Raw genomic sequence first — 12284 nt, forward strand, 5'->3', positions numbered from 1 at the left:
ACGAAACTCAATGGAGGAAGAATTTTCTCAAAACTAGATTTAAGCGAAGCATATCTACAAATTCCCGTGGAAGAAGAAAGCTCCAGACTCTTGTGTATTACCACCCACAGGGGACTGTTCAAGTTTAATAGGTTAGCTTTCGAGATCAAGGTCGCCCCGGTTATCTTTCAGCAAATAATCGACACTATGTTGAGCGGCTTTGATTTTTCTATAGGATACCTAGATGACATTCTAGTAAAAAGTGAATCTATAGAAGAACATAAAAGACATGTTTTTCGGGTATTTGAAAAAATAAGTGAGTATGGCTTCACACTGAAAGACACCAAATGCGAATTTTTCCTCAACCAAATTAAATACCTTGGTCAGATAATAGACAAGAATGGTAGACGGCCTGATCCTGAAAGGTCCACAGCGATAAGAAATATGCCTGAGCCACATGACTTAACAACTTTGCAAAGTTTCTTAGGCTTAGCCAACTATTATCAAGCTTTTATTCCAAACCTGCATACTTTACGTGCACCCATAAACGAGCTACTTAGGAAGGACAAAGTTTGGGATTGGACCACAGAATGCCAGACTGCATTCGAAAAGCTAAAAAACGTGCTCACATCAGAACTGTTCCTGACCCATTATAATCCGAAACTGGACATAATCGTCGCTAGTGACGCTAGCGCATATGGAATCGGCGCATGCATCCTACATAAAATGCCTGATGGTTCAACGAAACCAATAGCACATGCGTCTAGAACCCTACTACCGGCAGAAAAGAATTATTCCCAAATAGAGAAAGAATCTCTAAGTATTATTTTCGCTGTGACTAAATTCAATAGATTTTTACATGGAAGACATTTTAAGCTTCAAACGGACCATAAGCCACTCATCGCTATCTTTGGTTCAAGAAAAGGATTGCCTACACATACGGCAAACAGACTGCAAAGATGGGGAACAATCCTACTCAATTACGACTTCAAAATGGAGTTTCTACCATCAAAGAAGTTAGGACATGCTGACGGCCTATCCCGGTTGGTACCAAAAACTGGAGAACCGCTTGAGGATTCTGTTATCGCATCACTTCAATCAGAGAAGGACTACAGTTTGATTCTATGTAACACAGTGAAAGAACTTCCGGTTACCCTAGACGACAAGAAAAGAAGCCGAGAGTGACGATTTTATAAAAGAAACCAAAGCAAAACTGGAATCGGATGAACAAGTAGCAGAAGCTTTCTCAGTGTGCGACCAGGTTCTACTATACAGAGATAGAGTAGTTATTCCAGCGACCCTACATAAAAAAATCCTCAAGGATTTTCACACAGGACACCCTGGCGCCACCAGAATGAAGAGCCTCATGCGTTCATACGTGTACTGGAAAAGCATGGACAAAGACATTGAAGAAAAAGTGAAATCATGCAGAGGATGTGCTCTAGCTGCGAAAGCACCACCTATTCAATTCAGTCCATGGCCCAAAACCGACTATCCATGGTCACGAATACATGTGGACTATGCAGGACCACTTGATGGACACTACTACCTTATAATAGTGGACAGTTTTTCCAAGTGGCCTGAAGTTTTTAGATGTAAGAGCCCAACTACGGACTTCACCATAAAACCTCTTCATGAGTTATTTGCACGATTCGGAGTGGTCGACTGTTTAGTGTCAGATAACGGCACTCAGTTTACGTCCGGGGACTTTAAAGAGTTCATTAGAGACTTCCAAGTGGACCACATTACAACTCCGACATACCACCCCAGGTCAAACGGCCAGGCGGAAAGATTTGTGGACACACTGAAGAGAGCTTTGAAGAAGGCTAAGGACATGCCATCCGAAAAAGCCCTACAACAATTTCTTCAGGTGTACCGCATAACGCCCAACGAAAACACACCATCCCAGATGTCTCCAGCGGAAGTAATGTTTGCAAGGAAAATACGGCCAGTTATTACCAAAGCAGGTAAAACACACTTGTGGGAGGGTGATTTATAGATTTTAGTTTTATTAGTAGTTTAAAGGCAATAAATATTTACTATTCTAACATTACTACCAACAGTGAAAGATTTGATTTTAAACAAAATTGTTCTGGGGTAACTGACACCCCTATTCCTGTCTTCACATGGACTCTCCCATCGCTGTGAAAGGCAGCCATTTTGGACTCTCTAATCAGAGATTCCATGCCAGCCTAATCGTTGACATGACTTTACAGACTCTCCTGTTTGATATTGTGAACCCATAAAATAAGGCCACAACAAAAATCAAATAAAAAAAAAAAAGACAGTTTTTGGCATCAGAGTAAAGGCACACATTTTCTGATTCCAAGTAATCATCCCAACACTAATAATTACATAGTGAAGAGATTGGTCAGTTTTCCAAGAAAAATTGGGAAGGACAGCACCCAAATCATCAAGAAAATTGTCCCCAAAAAGACTAGCAAAGTGATCAACCTTATTTGACTGAATTTTATTTCTCTTACTCTCCTTTTCTCTTTTTCTTTCCCTGTTTTTCTCTTTTTCTTCTCTCCACCTTGTCTTGCCTTCCTTTCCACTCTTATGACAGTTCTCTCTGAAATCTTAAACTGTTAATTTTACTATGAAGAACAAACTTTCAAACGATTCATGATTGGGTTAGAGATTTTGTTACATCAAAGAATAACTTCTTATCTCCTTCATTCCACATAAACATTTGATGTTTTCTTCTTAATTTTGATTTTCTAGTTTACCAAGATTGATATTTCACTAATTAAACAGTTCTTCAATTATTTTCAATGTGTTTTTACTATGTATTACTTACACATAAGGTGCAGAAACATATGTAATTTGATTTGTTTCATTCTTTTTTCCTGCATCCTCTCTCTCACAGACATGGTGTTGCTAGTCTCAGACGTTTCTATAAATACTATTGTGGCATGTATTCTTCAGAGTTATCTGATCTAATCCCTGCTTTCTTTGTTCCAGCTTGTTTAACATGCTGATCTAGTGGTCTCCATCAGTTCGCTGTTTTGATACTCCATTGTAATACAGCTTCCTATTCCAGTAGCTTCTCTCTAAAAACTCCCCCTTGCCAAGCATTCAGGAGAAACACTCGTCTGGCTGAAAACACTATCAATACTTGCTTTCCAGCTGACTACAATATGGCCGTCTTCAAGTCCAATGTAAACAAGTTCTTGATGAGCCGTTCCCCTTAAGTAATCCAATTTACCAAATTTACACTTCTAACGATTACTATAGTGTCCTTTTGACCACTGTGCACTCTTTAACCCTTATCCTCGAGTGGCTTCTGGGCCTTGATAAGTGGTGATTCCCTTGTAAAAAAAAAAAAATAAAAATAAAAAATTAACAAAAAAAAACCAAAAAAAAACCTCTCTTCCTGCTGACTGTTTTCCTCCTGCCTATGGCCTTAGTCTAATAGAAACCTTCCGTTGTTGCAATAATCATCTTTTATTCTTGTTTGCTTCTTACATCAAGTGGCTTCATTTGGTATATGTTTGTTGTACGGCATTCACTCTAGGCAGGATGGACTGGCTTCCTCTAAAAGAGGAAGTGTCAAGGGAATATTAAATTCACAGGCAACTCCCAGTTACCTGTATAAATGGCTTCATGCCTTTTCTAGAGTTTTCTTTTTTTGTTTGTTTTTGTTTTTTTATCACAAAAAAGGCTTGTTTAGATTTTCAATGAGTTTGTGGTATGTTTATCAGCAGTCCTGTTTCATATTGGCTACTCACATCTTATACTATTTGAGAAAAGGAGAGAGCTTGAATGCCTACTAGACACTATCCCCGAGTGTTTAAGGTCTCTTTGTTATGGGAGTTTGTCAGGACAACTTGGCATGATACTTTTCATAAAAAGTAAACTTTGATCAAATATTCAAAATCACATTATTCACAGCCCAAATAAGATTTCCTCGGTATGGCTAACCCACACTGGCTTTTACAAGGTATGGTGCACCTTTTTCAAGTGATGTTAACTCGAGAGTAACAGCACGGAGCTGAATACTTTACCAGACTAGATGAATTATTCTCCTGGAATCCAGTAAGACCAAGAGACTACAAGAAAGACATATACTATAATATACTAAAATGGTCAACTGGGGAGAGGAAAATTATGTTCTGAACTTCTTTACTAGCTTAGTGTTTGAGAGATAATCAACTTTTATGGAACATTCGAATAGCTATGTGTCTCATAGAGTTCAAGTGTAGGAGTCCCCTTGATTTCTGAGAAATTCCACTGAAGGAAAAACAAATGGAAAAAACAAAAGCAAAGAATAAAAAGAACATGTTCGGCCATGACAAATGAATATTCAGTTATATAACCATACTTATTTAGTCATTTTTGTCACATATCCAAATTTTATTTTATTTCTTTTTCTTATTTTTCTCTTTCAGATCTGCCGTGCTTATGTTTCAAAAAGAATTTGGTGATCGTCTAGTGGCAACACCCGGCAGCAAATTATATTGTCGTCTATCAGTTAACACACAACTTCTTGCTAATGTTCAACATTTGATGAAGGTAATTGTTTCGCTTCGTTCATTTTTAAGTTTGAGTGATCTTCTCTTGTTTCTTTTTATTTAGAGCTTTGTCTTTTTGTTTCTGATGTTTACAAATCTATTATTAAAGAAGATTTGGTATTTGTCTGTCTGGAGCTGATGCTGGACTATTACTTTTATTAATGTACTATCTTTTAATGCTACATTCATGAGAGGATGCTGTAGAATTTTGTGTCGCCATGATAATATCCTCCCAGGCATTACCGTTTCCATTTGTATGTGTGTGGGGGGTGGTAATATCTTTGTTATATCATCTTCCCAGGTATTGGGGGGGGGGGAGTAGTAGCTGTTATATTATTCTCCCAGGCATTGCCTTCACCTTTTTGGGTGGGGATAGTGTAGTATCTGCTCTGTTTTCATAAAACCATCTTTTCAGACATACCTTCTCTTTAGAACAGAGTAGCATATATCCACAGAATCAACACTTCCATATATATATATATATATATATATATACTAGCATGGGTGCCCGGCGTTGCCCAGGTATTTGGAGATTATGTTGAGCAAAAAAAAAAGTGGTCAATTTTTTTTAACTTTGACCCCTATTATGACCCCTTAAAATTTTTTGGGCTCTAATTTGAGTTATTAAGTTAGATCCATGTACAATGAAGCTATATCTAAAATTTCAAGTGTTTAGACAGAAAATTGTCAGAGGAGTTTGGTAGAGTTCTCAAAGGTCAAATCATTGAAATTTGACCCTTTAATCGCCAAATTTCTGGCCGAAAACCGATCACATCAATTTTCCCAAATCTCAGTATGCTGTATATCAAATTTCGAGTCTGTACAGTTATTGCATAGGGAAATGTACACACACACACACACACACAGACAGACATTTTCACTTTTATAGATATATAAATAGATATACAGGGTGACCAAAAAAAACGAGCCCCAACTCTAATTAGGCCCCGTTTCTTAGTGTTTTGTCTGAATGAAATGAAACTTTGGTCATAACTAGTTTATTATATTCAAAACATCACATCAAAACACTAGGGTCTTTGGCCTTTTTTTCTCCATTCTACAGCATATGTTCCAGATGGCCTCCATTTAGCTTTTGTTTTTTTTTGGTCACCCTGTATATGGAGGTGTATAAGAAGACTGTAGCAATGCAGGGAACCGGCTGTTGTATTGGTCTGGCATGTTATTCAGTTATACAACCATACTTATTAACTTTGTATATCCTTTTTTTTTTTCTAGATAATCATAATACAAAATACAAATCAGTATATATGAACTTACTATTTGATATAACCAGTACGGTGGAGGTCTTAATGTTTCGAGAATATCATCTCCTTTGCAAAAGAGAAGATACCAATATATATATATATATATATATATTCATCCACATATAGTACTGTTTTGCTGTATCACAACTCATCAGTGCAGCTAAACAGGCAACTACCTTAAGCCAGGATCGAAACCCGACCACCCAAACGAGAGTCAAGGCTTCTTTGTGCTATTCGGCTGCTGCTGTGCAGTTAGTGAATTAATGATGTTTTGATATGTTTAAATGCCTAATCTGATTTCTTTACACAAAGAGCATTGCTTAATATACTAATGGCAGTTTGTATATCACTTCTCAATATGCTCAACCCAAGATAGGGAGCATTATAGTCATCCACATACAGTACTGTTTTGCTCATCTGTGCGGCTAGACAGGCAACAATGTTAGCAATGTTATGTTAAATTCCAGTGATTAAGTCTTTATTAATATTTTTTCTTACCCAAATTCAAAAACAATTCAGCATAACTTGATTATTTCATACACAGAAATAAGCATATAATTACCAGGATTTTTAATTTTTCATTTATGTAGCTCATCAGAAGACAAAGAATCTTATTTGGAAGAAAATCCTTGAGCAAAAAAATAACCAAAGAAATCTTTTACATGCATCTTACATAAAACCAAGTTCTCCAAGAGAAACAAGGATTTCTTCATAGTCGGTCAGCAATATTGAATTCACGATTCAGAGTTATGAACAATACATTTAACATTTCTAACAATGCAATACTAATATTTAATGAGTGTATTAAAGCAATTTGTTTTCAAATATCAAAAATCTATTATATTGCTATGTTTAGATGAGACAAACTTATTTCAAATGCAGACATAGAAATTATGTGCCTAAATACTAGCAAAAACATGCGATCAGAGGAAGCATATATTATTTACCATAATATTTCATAATAATTGGCTACAATCATCTCAGTCATTGGATCATGGTGGAACACTGAAGCATCGAAAGGCAATAGTCACTGTTTGGTGTTATACAGGAGCATGAATCCACCACAACTAATGGTGACAACAGAGAAATATTGTTAACATCACCAAGATGTGTCTGCCAATGATCAACAGGAAAGTCCCAATCCTGCCTTACCACACATCTTGCATATCAGTTTGTCAAAGATTAACAAATTGAACTATAAAATTCTGTCTGATTCACCAAACGTTTTGCCCAGAGATTACCATTTCTTCTAGTTCTTGTGGGAGAAAGACTTCACAAAATTGTGCATAAAAATGTCTTTCAAAAGTTTGAGTTCCAAACGTCAGAAATTTATACAACTGGAAAATAAATTTGTCTGTGACACGGGTATATTGATTATATATTTTTTATTTTAATTACTAATGTTTAATTTAAACTTATTCAAAGTTAAGTCAATTATTTTCTTACACAATGTAACAATATTAAGTTGATATATACTGTGTATATATATTTTTTTATTTTTTTTTACACAGGTTGGGAAAAATAATTTTCGTCCTCCTCCAAAAGTAGAATCTTGCGTTGTAAGGATAGAACCTAAAAATCCTCCACCACCAATCAATTTTCAGGTTTGTTAAAAAAAAATAATTCTTTTTCTTTTTATTATTATGGTTTTAAAATGTTTCTTGTTATGTATCCAATTAGATTAAAAAACAACAAAAACTTATCAACAGACAAAAAAAAAGCATTTGTTTCTAATCTTTAAAAAAAAAAAAATTTCATGAAAATTAAATTAATTGTGAATTATTCTAAATCAAATAAATTTGATTTTTCTTTAAAAAAAATCTGTTTGTTATTTTAAAGATGAATGGTTTTCAATGAATTTGCAAAAATAATCCATCTGCACAGTGCAAAAGTTTAAAAGATTAACAGATGTTTAATCATAACGGTAAAATAAATGATAAAAAAATCATGCAAATGATGACATTTGATAAATCAGAAATAAATTTAATATTCAAATCTCTCTCTCTCTCTCTCTCTCTCTCTTTACTGACTAACTTTATTCCTATCCATTTTTTTTTTTTTTTTTTTTACATGGAGGTCACCACTTATCAAGGCCCGAAGGCCACCACTTATCAAGGCCCGAAGGCCACTTAGGGATAAGGGTTATTACGTGTACAGTAATCAATGAGATAGTATTATAGTAATCATTAGTATTGGGGGTTTTGATAGAGTGTCTTCCTTAAGGGGGCGGTTTGTCAGGAGTTTGTTTATGTTGGACTTGAAGACATCCAAGTTGTAGTCAGGTGGGAAACAGGCAAGCGGCAGAGAGTTCCACTGGCGTGCAGTTCTAAGAAAGAAGCTTTGCTCATGGAATCTATGTTTGGATTTAGGCACAGATAAAGAGTGGGGAAAATTATTGACAGTAGTTTCAGCCAGACGGGTGTTTCTCGTGAAAGATTGGCGAGGGGGGATGAGGGATTGGAGCTCAGACGAGCATCTGCCATGGAAATAACAATAAAACAAAGACAGGCTCGCAACGTCTCTTCTGTGGGAGAGAGGTTGCAGGGAAGAGAAAAGGGCATCCCCCACTAAACCACAAAGTCTATTTTGTACTCTGTCAAGGCAGGATAGGCTGTTTTTAGCGGCTCCTGCCCAGATGAATGAATGAATGAATGAAAGAATGTTTGCTAATGGATCGGGAGACCAAGGTTCAATTCTCACATACCAGAGACATAAAAAAAACAGTATAACACTTTTTTCCAATTCTCGATTTTATTCTGCCATTTCCTTTTCATCCTCGTCAACTTTTCCATCGAACATGTTACTTCTTTCTTCTAAGATAACTACAACTTAAATGTACACTTTATAATACATTGACCATAGTCAAGGGCAACTCAAAGCCTAACTTTTTGTTTGCTATTACACTGAGATAGGTGAAGACACCACTCCTTCCCCTCTTTCACTTATCCTTCATCCTCATCTTGTAATGATATAATTTTGAGACAGAAAGAAAGATTATAAATTATCTTAAACGCTTTACAATACAAAAATTCCCTCCCCCCTCCCCTCTATGCAGTTTGCTATTTCAATATTGTTCTTCTTCTTCCAGGAATGGGATGCCATGATCAAAATCTGTTTTTCAAGAAAGAATAAAACACTTGGTGGTGCATTTAGGTAAGTCAACACTAAATACAAATTTTATCTTTCAAAACTGTTGTTTTTATTTTTATTTTTCTCTCAAACAACTGAAATGTGTTATAAAAAATAATGAAAATTGAACTGAGTTGCTGGTGTTTGGGATTTAATCTCCAACTGCAAAGCACAGAATGTGAAAATTGAACATTTTCAAGTGTTTGTCTAAAGAATGGGAACAAATACATTGAAGACATTACCAAGATGTTTGCAAAGAGGACGGGCTTTCTCTACTGTGCTAGAAAAGTACTCACCTGACAATCTCTACAAAGCTACCGTTTGCCCATGCATGAGGTATATATGCCACACCTGGGTTGGTACACTAGTCTCTCCTTCTTAGACAAAGTTCAAAAAAGAATCTAATAGGTTCTGCATTATCAACCAAGCTCCACCCCCTGTTCAATCCCCAGAATGTTGCATTCCTGTGCCTATTTTACAAGTACTTTAATGGAATGTGCTCTGATGAATGCTCCGTTGACATAAATACCTCGACTAACCCTTTCAGAAAACACTATTCTTGAAAAAACATTAATCTTTAAAGGAAATCTCATAGATGTCATGTCATGACCTTCACCCTGGATTGGTTGGCTCAGCTCTTTCCAATAAGTTCATTACATCCCAAATACTGGCTGACCAAACATGGCGATTCAAGGCTGCTTCCATTATGAGTGTAAGCCATTTGCGGTTCCAGCTACAGACCCTGAAAAGGTGAGGACCCAGAATCAGTTCAATATCCTGCTTCACTATCCTGAACCAGGTTTTGAGTTGGTCACCGCAATGTTTCTTCCAGCCTTATTACAGTGCTGGATCGATGACTTCACAAATAAAGTCACCTGGGTTTCATTTGAAGAGCATGGCTGAACCAACAAAGGCATCTGGCACGGAGAGAGTTTTGGAGGGAGTTGATCTTACAGTAAGTGCAAATTGTACTGTTGTAGACAAACTTGCCAGAGGATATGGATGATGCGACATAGGCAGTGATGGTTGAATAACTCTAGTTTGCATAGGTCTCTTGCCTGTACGGGCCAAATAAAAGAGAATGGTGCGGACGAAGGCTTGGTAGATTCTGACTTTGGTGTTTAGCCTTATTTTGAGATGAGAGCTGCAATAAAACTCACAGTAGGTGTTGTGAGCTGATGCAGTTGAGAATGTCTTCCTCCCTTTGACGTTTTTCGGTGGTGATCTCATAGATCCAACATTACTCTTTCAAAATAAGACATTTCTCTTGAATTGGTAATCTTTGTTTTTAATATGATTAGCCATCGCCTTCTATCTACTCTTATAGATACCAGAACATAAAGTCACCAGCTGATTGATTGGGTCGAGTCTCTCTGATATCCTGCTTAGCTAAAGTAAGGGTCAAAGTGGAAGAATAGCTCAGCCACTAGGATATCACGTCCTAAGGCACCCATAGCCTACAGGTAGACCCATTTTCGGGTAGGGAGCAGGTACTCCTTTGCACAGGCTTATAGTCAGTGGTGAATTCATGGTTCGCTGATATTGACTATAAATAAAAAAAATAAATAAAAAAAAATTTTTTTAATGACTATGAATGTATAAAAGAAATGGAAACTTGGTTTTCATAGCCAAATTATTTTGAAACAAGAAATTAAGATTTTGTTTTTTGTTTTTTTTTTAGCATTTTAAAAAGCTCTTCATTAAAAAATGAATATTTGTGATTTAAAAAAAAAAAAAAAAGCTAAAGTAAAGATTCAGAGGTACAGTTTATGAGATATAATTTTCTTTTTTCAGGTTGAATTCAGTTCTTGAAGTGCTTGAAAAGAATTACAAATTATACAGTTCAATGAAGAACAAGGTTAGTAATTTCATTTTTTAATTTGTTGTTTCAAATTTTTTTTTTAATGTAAGCAATTGTTTTCAATTAACATAATTAAACGAATGTTGCTTATATCTTGCAGGGGTACCACCTGACATTACTCCAAAATAAAATTTTTCAATTAAATCTTTTCTATCAACACATTACTTAACACACTTTTACCCCCCCCCCCCTTCTCTCTCAACTAGATCAATATAATAAAAAGGAAGACATCACCAGCTGACATTGTTTGACCTAATTTCAATGTTGTGTTTGGAACAATTATCAGTGAGAACGAAATTAATTTTCCTACACCTCCCATTTGTTTATTTATTTTTACCATGATCTGTTTAGGGTTACAAAAACCTTATATCATATTCCCTGAATGCATCTTGGATAGTTTTTAAGTTTTAACTTTTAAGTTTCATCTGTATAATATTCTGCTTGTTCTTTCCTTAGTTAATCCGTATGATAGGCTTTGAAAAAGGCCAAATACAAGTTTTGAAGGCCAAACGGCTTTAAAAAAAATCAATTTCGTAACTCTGGACAAGAATAAGTGATCCCCCCTTTGATGTAGCTTTGTTTTTGAATATTATTATAATAATATATGATCATTGTTGTTATGGTGTGAGAAAGGAACTCAAACTGCACGCCTGTGGAACTCTGTTCCGTCTGCCTGCTTCCCACCGGACTACAACTTGGATGTGTTCAAGTCCAACGTTAACAAATTCCTAATGAACCGCCCCCTTAAGTAAACACTTCATCAAATCTCCTCACTAACGTAATGTACTTGCAATAACCCTTATCCCTGAGTGGCTTCCGGGCCTTGATAAGTGGTGATCACTGTAAAAAAAAAAAAAAAAAAAAAAAAAAAAAAAAAAAAAAAAGTAATTTCAACATGCAGCGGTTCTCACCAAAAACAGAAATCAATGAAACATTACATAAAAAATGGGAACATTCGAAAGAAACATGGTAAAAACAAAAAAAAAAAAAAAAACATTGTTTGCCAAGAGATGCTGGACTGAAGGAGTAAATTAAACATTGCCTTTTACAATATAATTTTATTATTTGTATTGAATTATGTAGCACAATAATTGAGTATTAATTTGTCATTTGGTTCAGTCCTATATTTAAAATCTAATATATAAAAGGTTATCTGTCTCCATATTTTCAAACTCTATTTCTTCCAAAACTAAAAATCACAGAGCGGCGCCTCAAATGATTGGATTTTTTTATGGATCATACTTTTATGTTTCTTTAGCCGGTTAAAATAGTTTTTAGGGAGTCAAAAATGGGTCAAAATTGAAAAAAAAAATTGCATACATTTTGTACATTCTCATCTTAGTTTATTTTTAATCAGTTCATATGAGTGTCATGTCGGTATGCATTGCTGTGTGTTATTGGTTTTTCTGTCCAGGAAAACAAGTAATTTTTCGCACTATCTAGAAAAATATCAGTTTCACCAACACTGTTACAATATTTTTGAGTATAATGAGGTATGATCCCGCACAGTCAGGAGATTCTGTTTATAAACGATGC

The 12284-nt window shown here is 35.5% G+C and overlaps 1 protein-coding gene across 5 annotated transcripts in view; it reads left to right on the forward strand.

Annotated features, from left to right (window-relative positions):
* LOC145283641 (putative dimethyladenosine transferase) overlaps window positions 1–12284 on the forward strand; it is an 85537-nt gene that overhangs the window by 69327 nt on the left and 3926 nt on the right. For all 5 annotated transcript variants that reach the window (XM_080132608.1, XM_080132607.1, XM_080132606.1 and 2 more), the window contains exons 8-11: window positions 4371–4494; window positions 7270–7362; window positions 8847–8911; window positions 10682–10745. In XM_080132608.1, the coding sequence (XP_079988734.1) occupies window positions 4371–4494; window positions 7270–7362; window positions 8847–8911; window positions 10682–10745 (346 nt within the window). The remainder of the gene's footprint in view (window positions 1–4370; window positions 4495–7269; window positions 7363–8846; window positions 8912–10681; window positions 10746–12284) is intronic.

This window comes from Euprymna scolopes, chromosome 8, assembly GCF_053919585.1.
Source record: "Euprymna scolopes isolate OS-2025 chromosome 8, ASM5391958v1, whole genome shotgun sequence".
NCBI lineage: Eukaryota > Metazoa > Mollusca > Cephalopoda > Sepiida > Sepiolidae > Euprymna > Euprymna scolopes.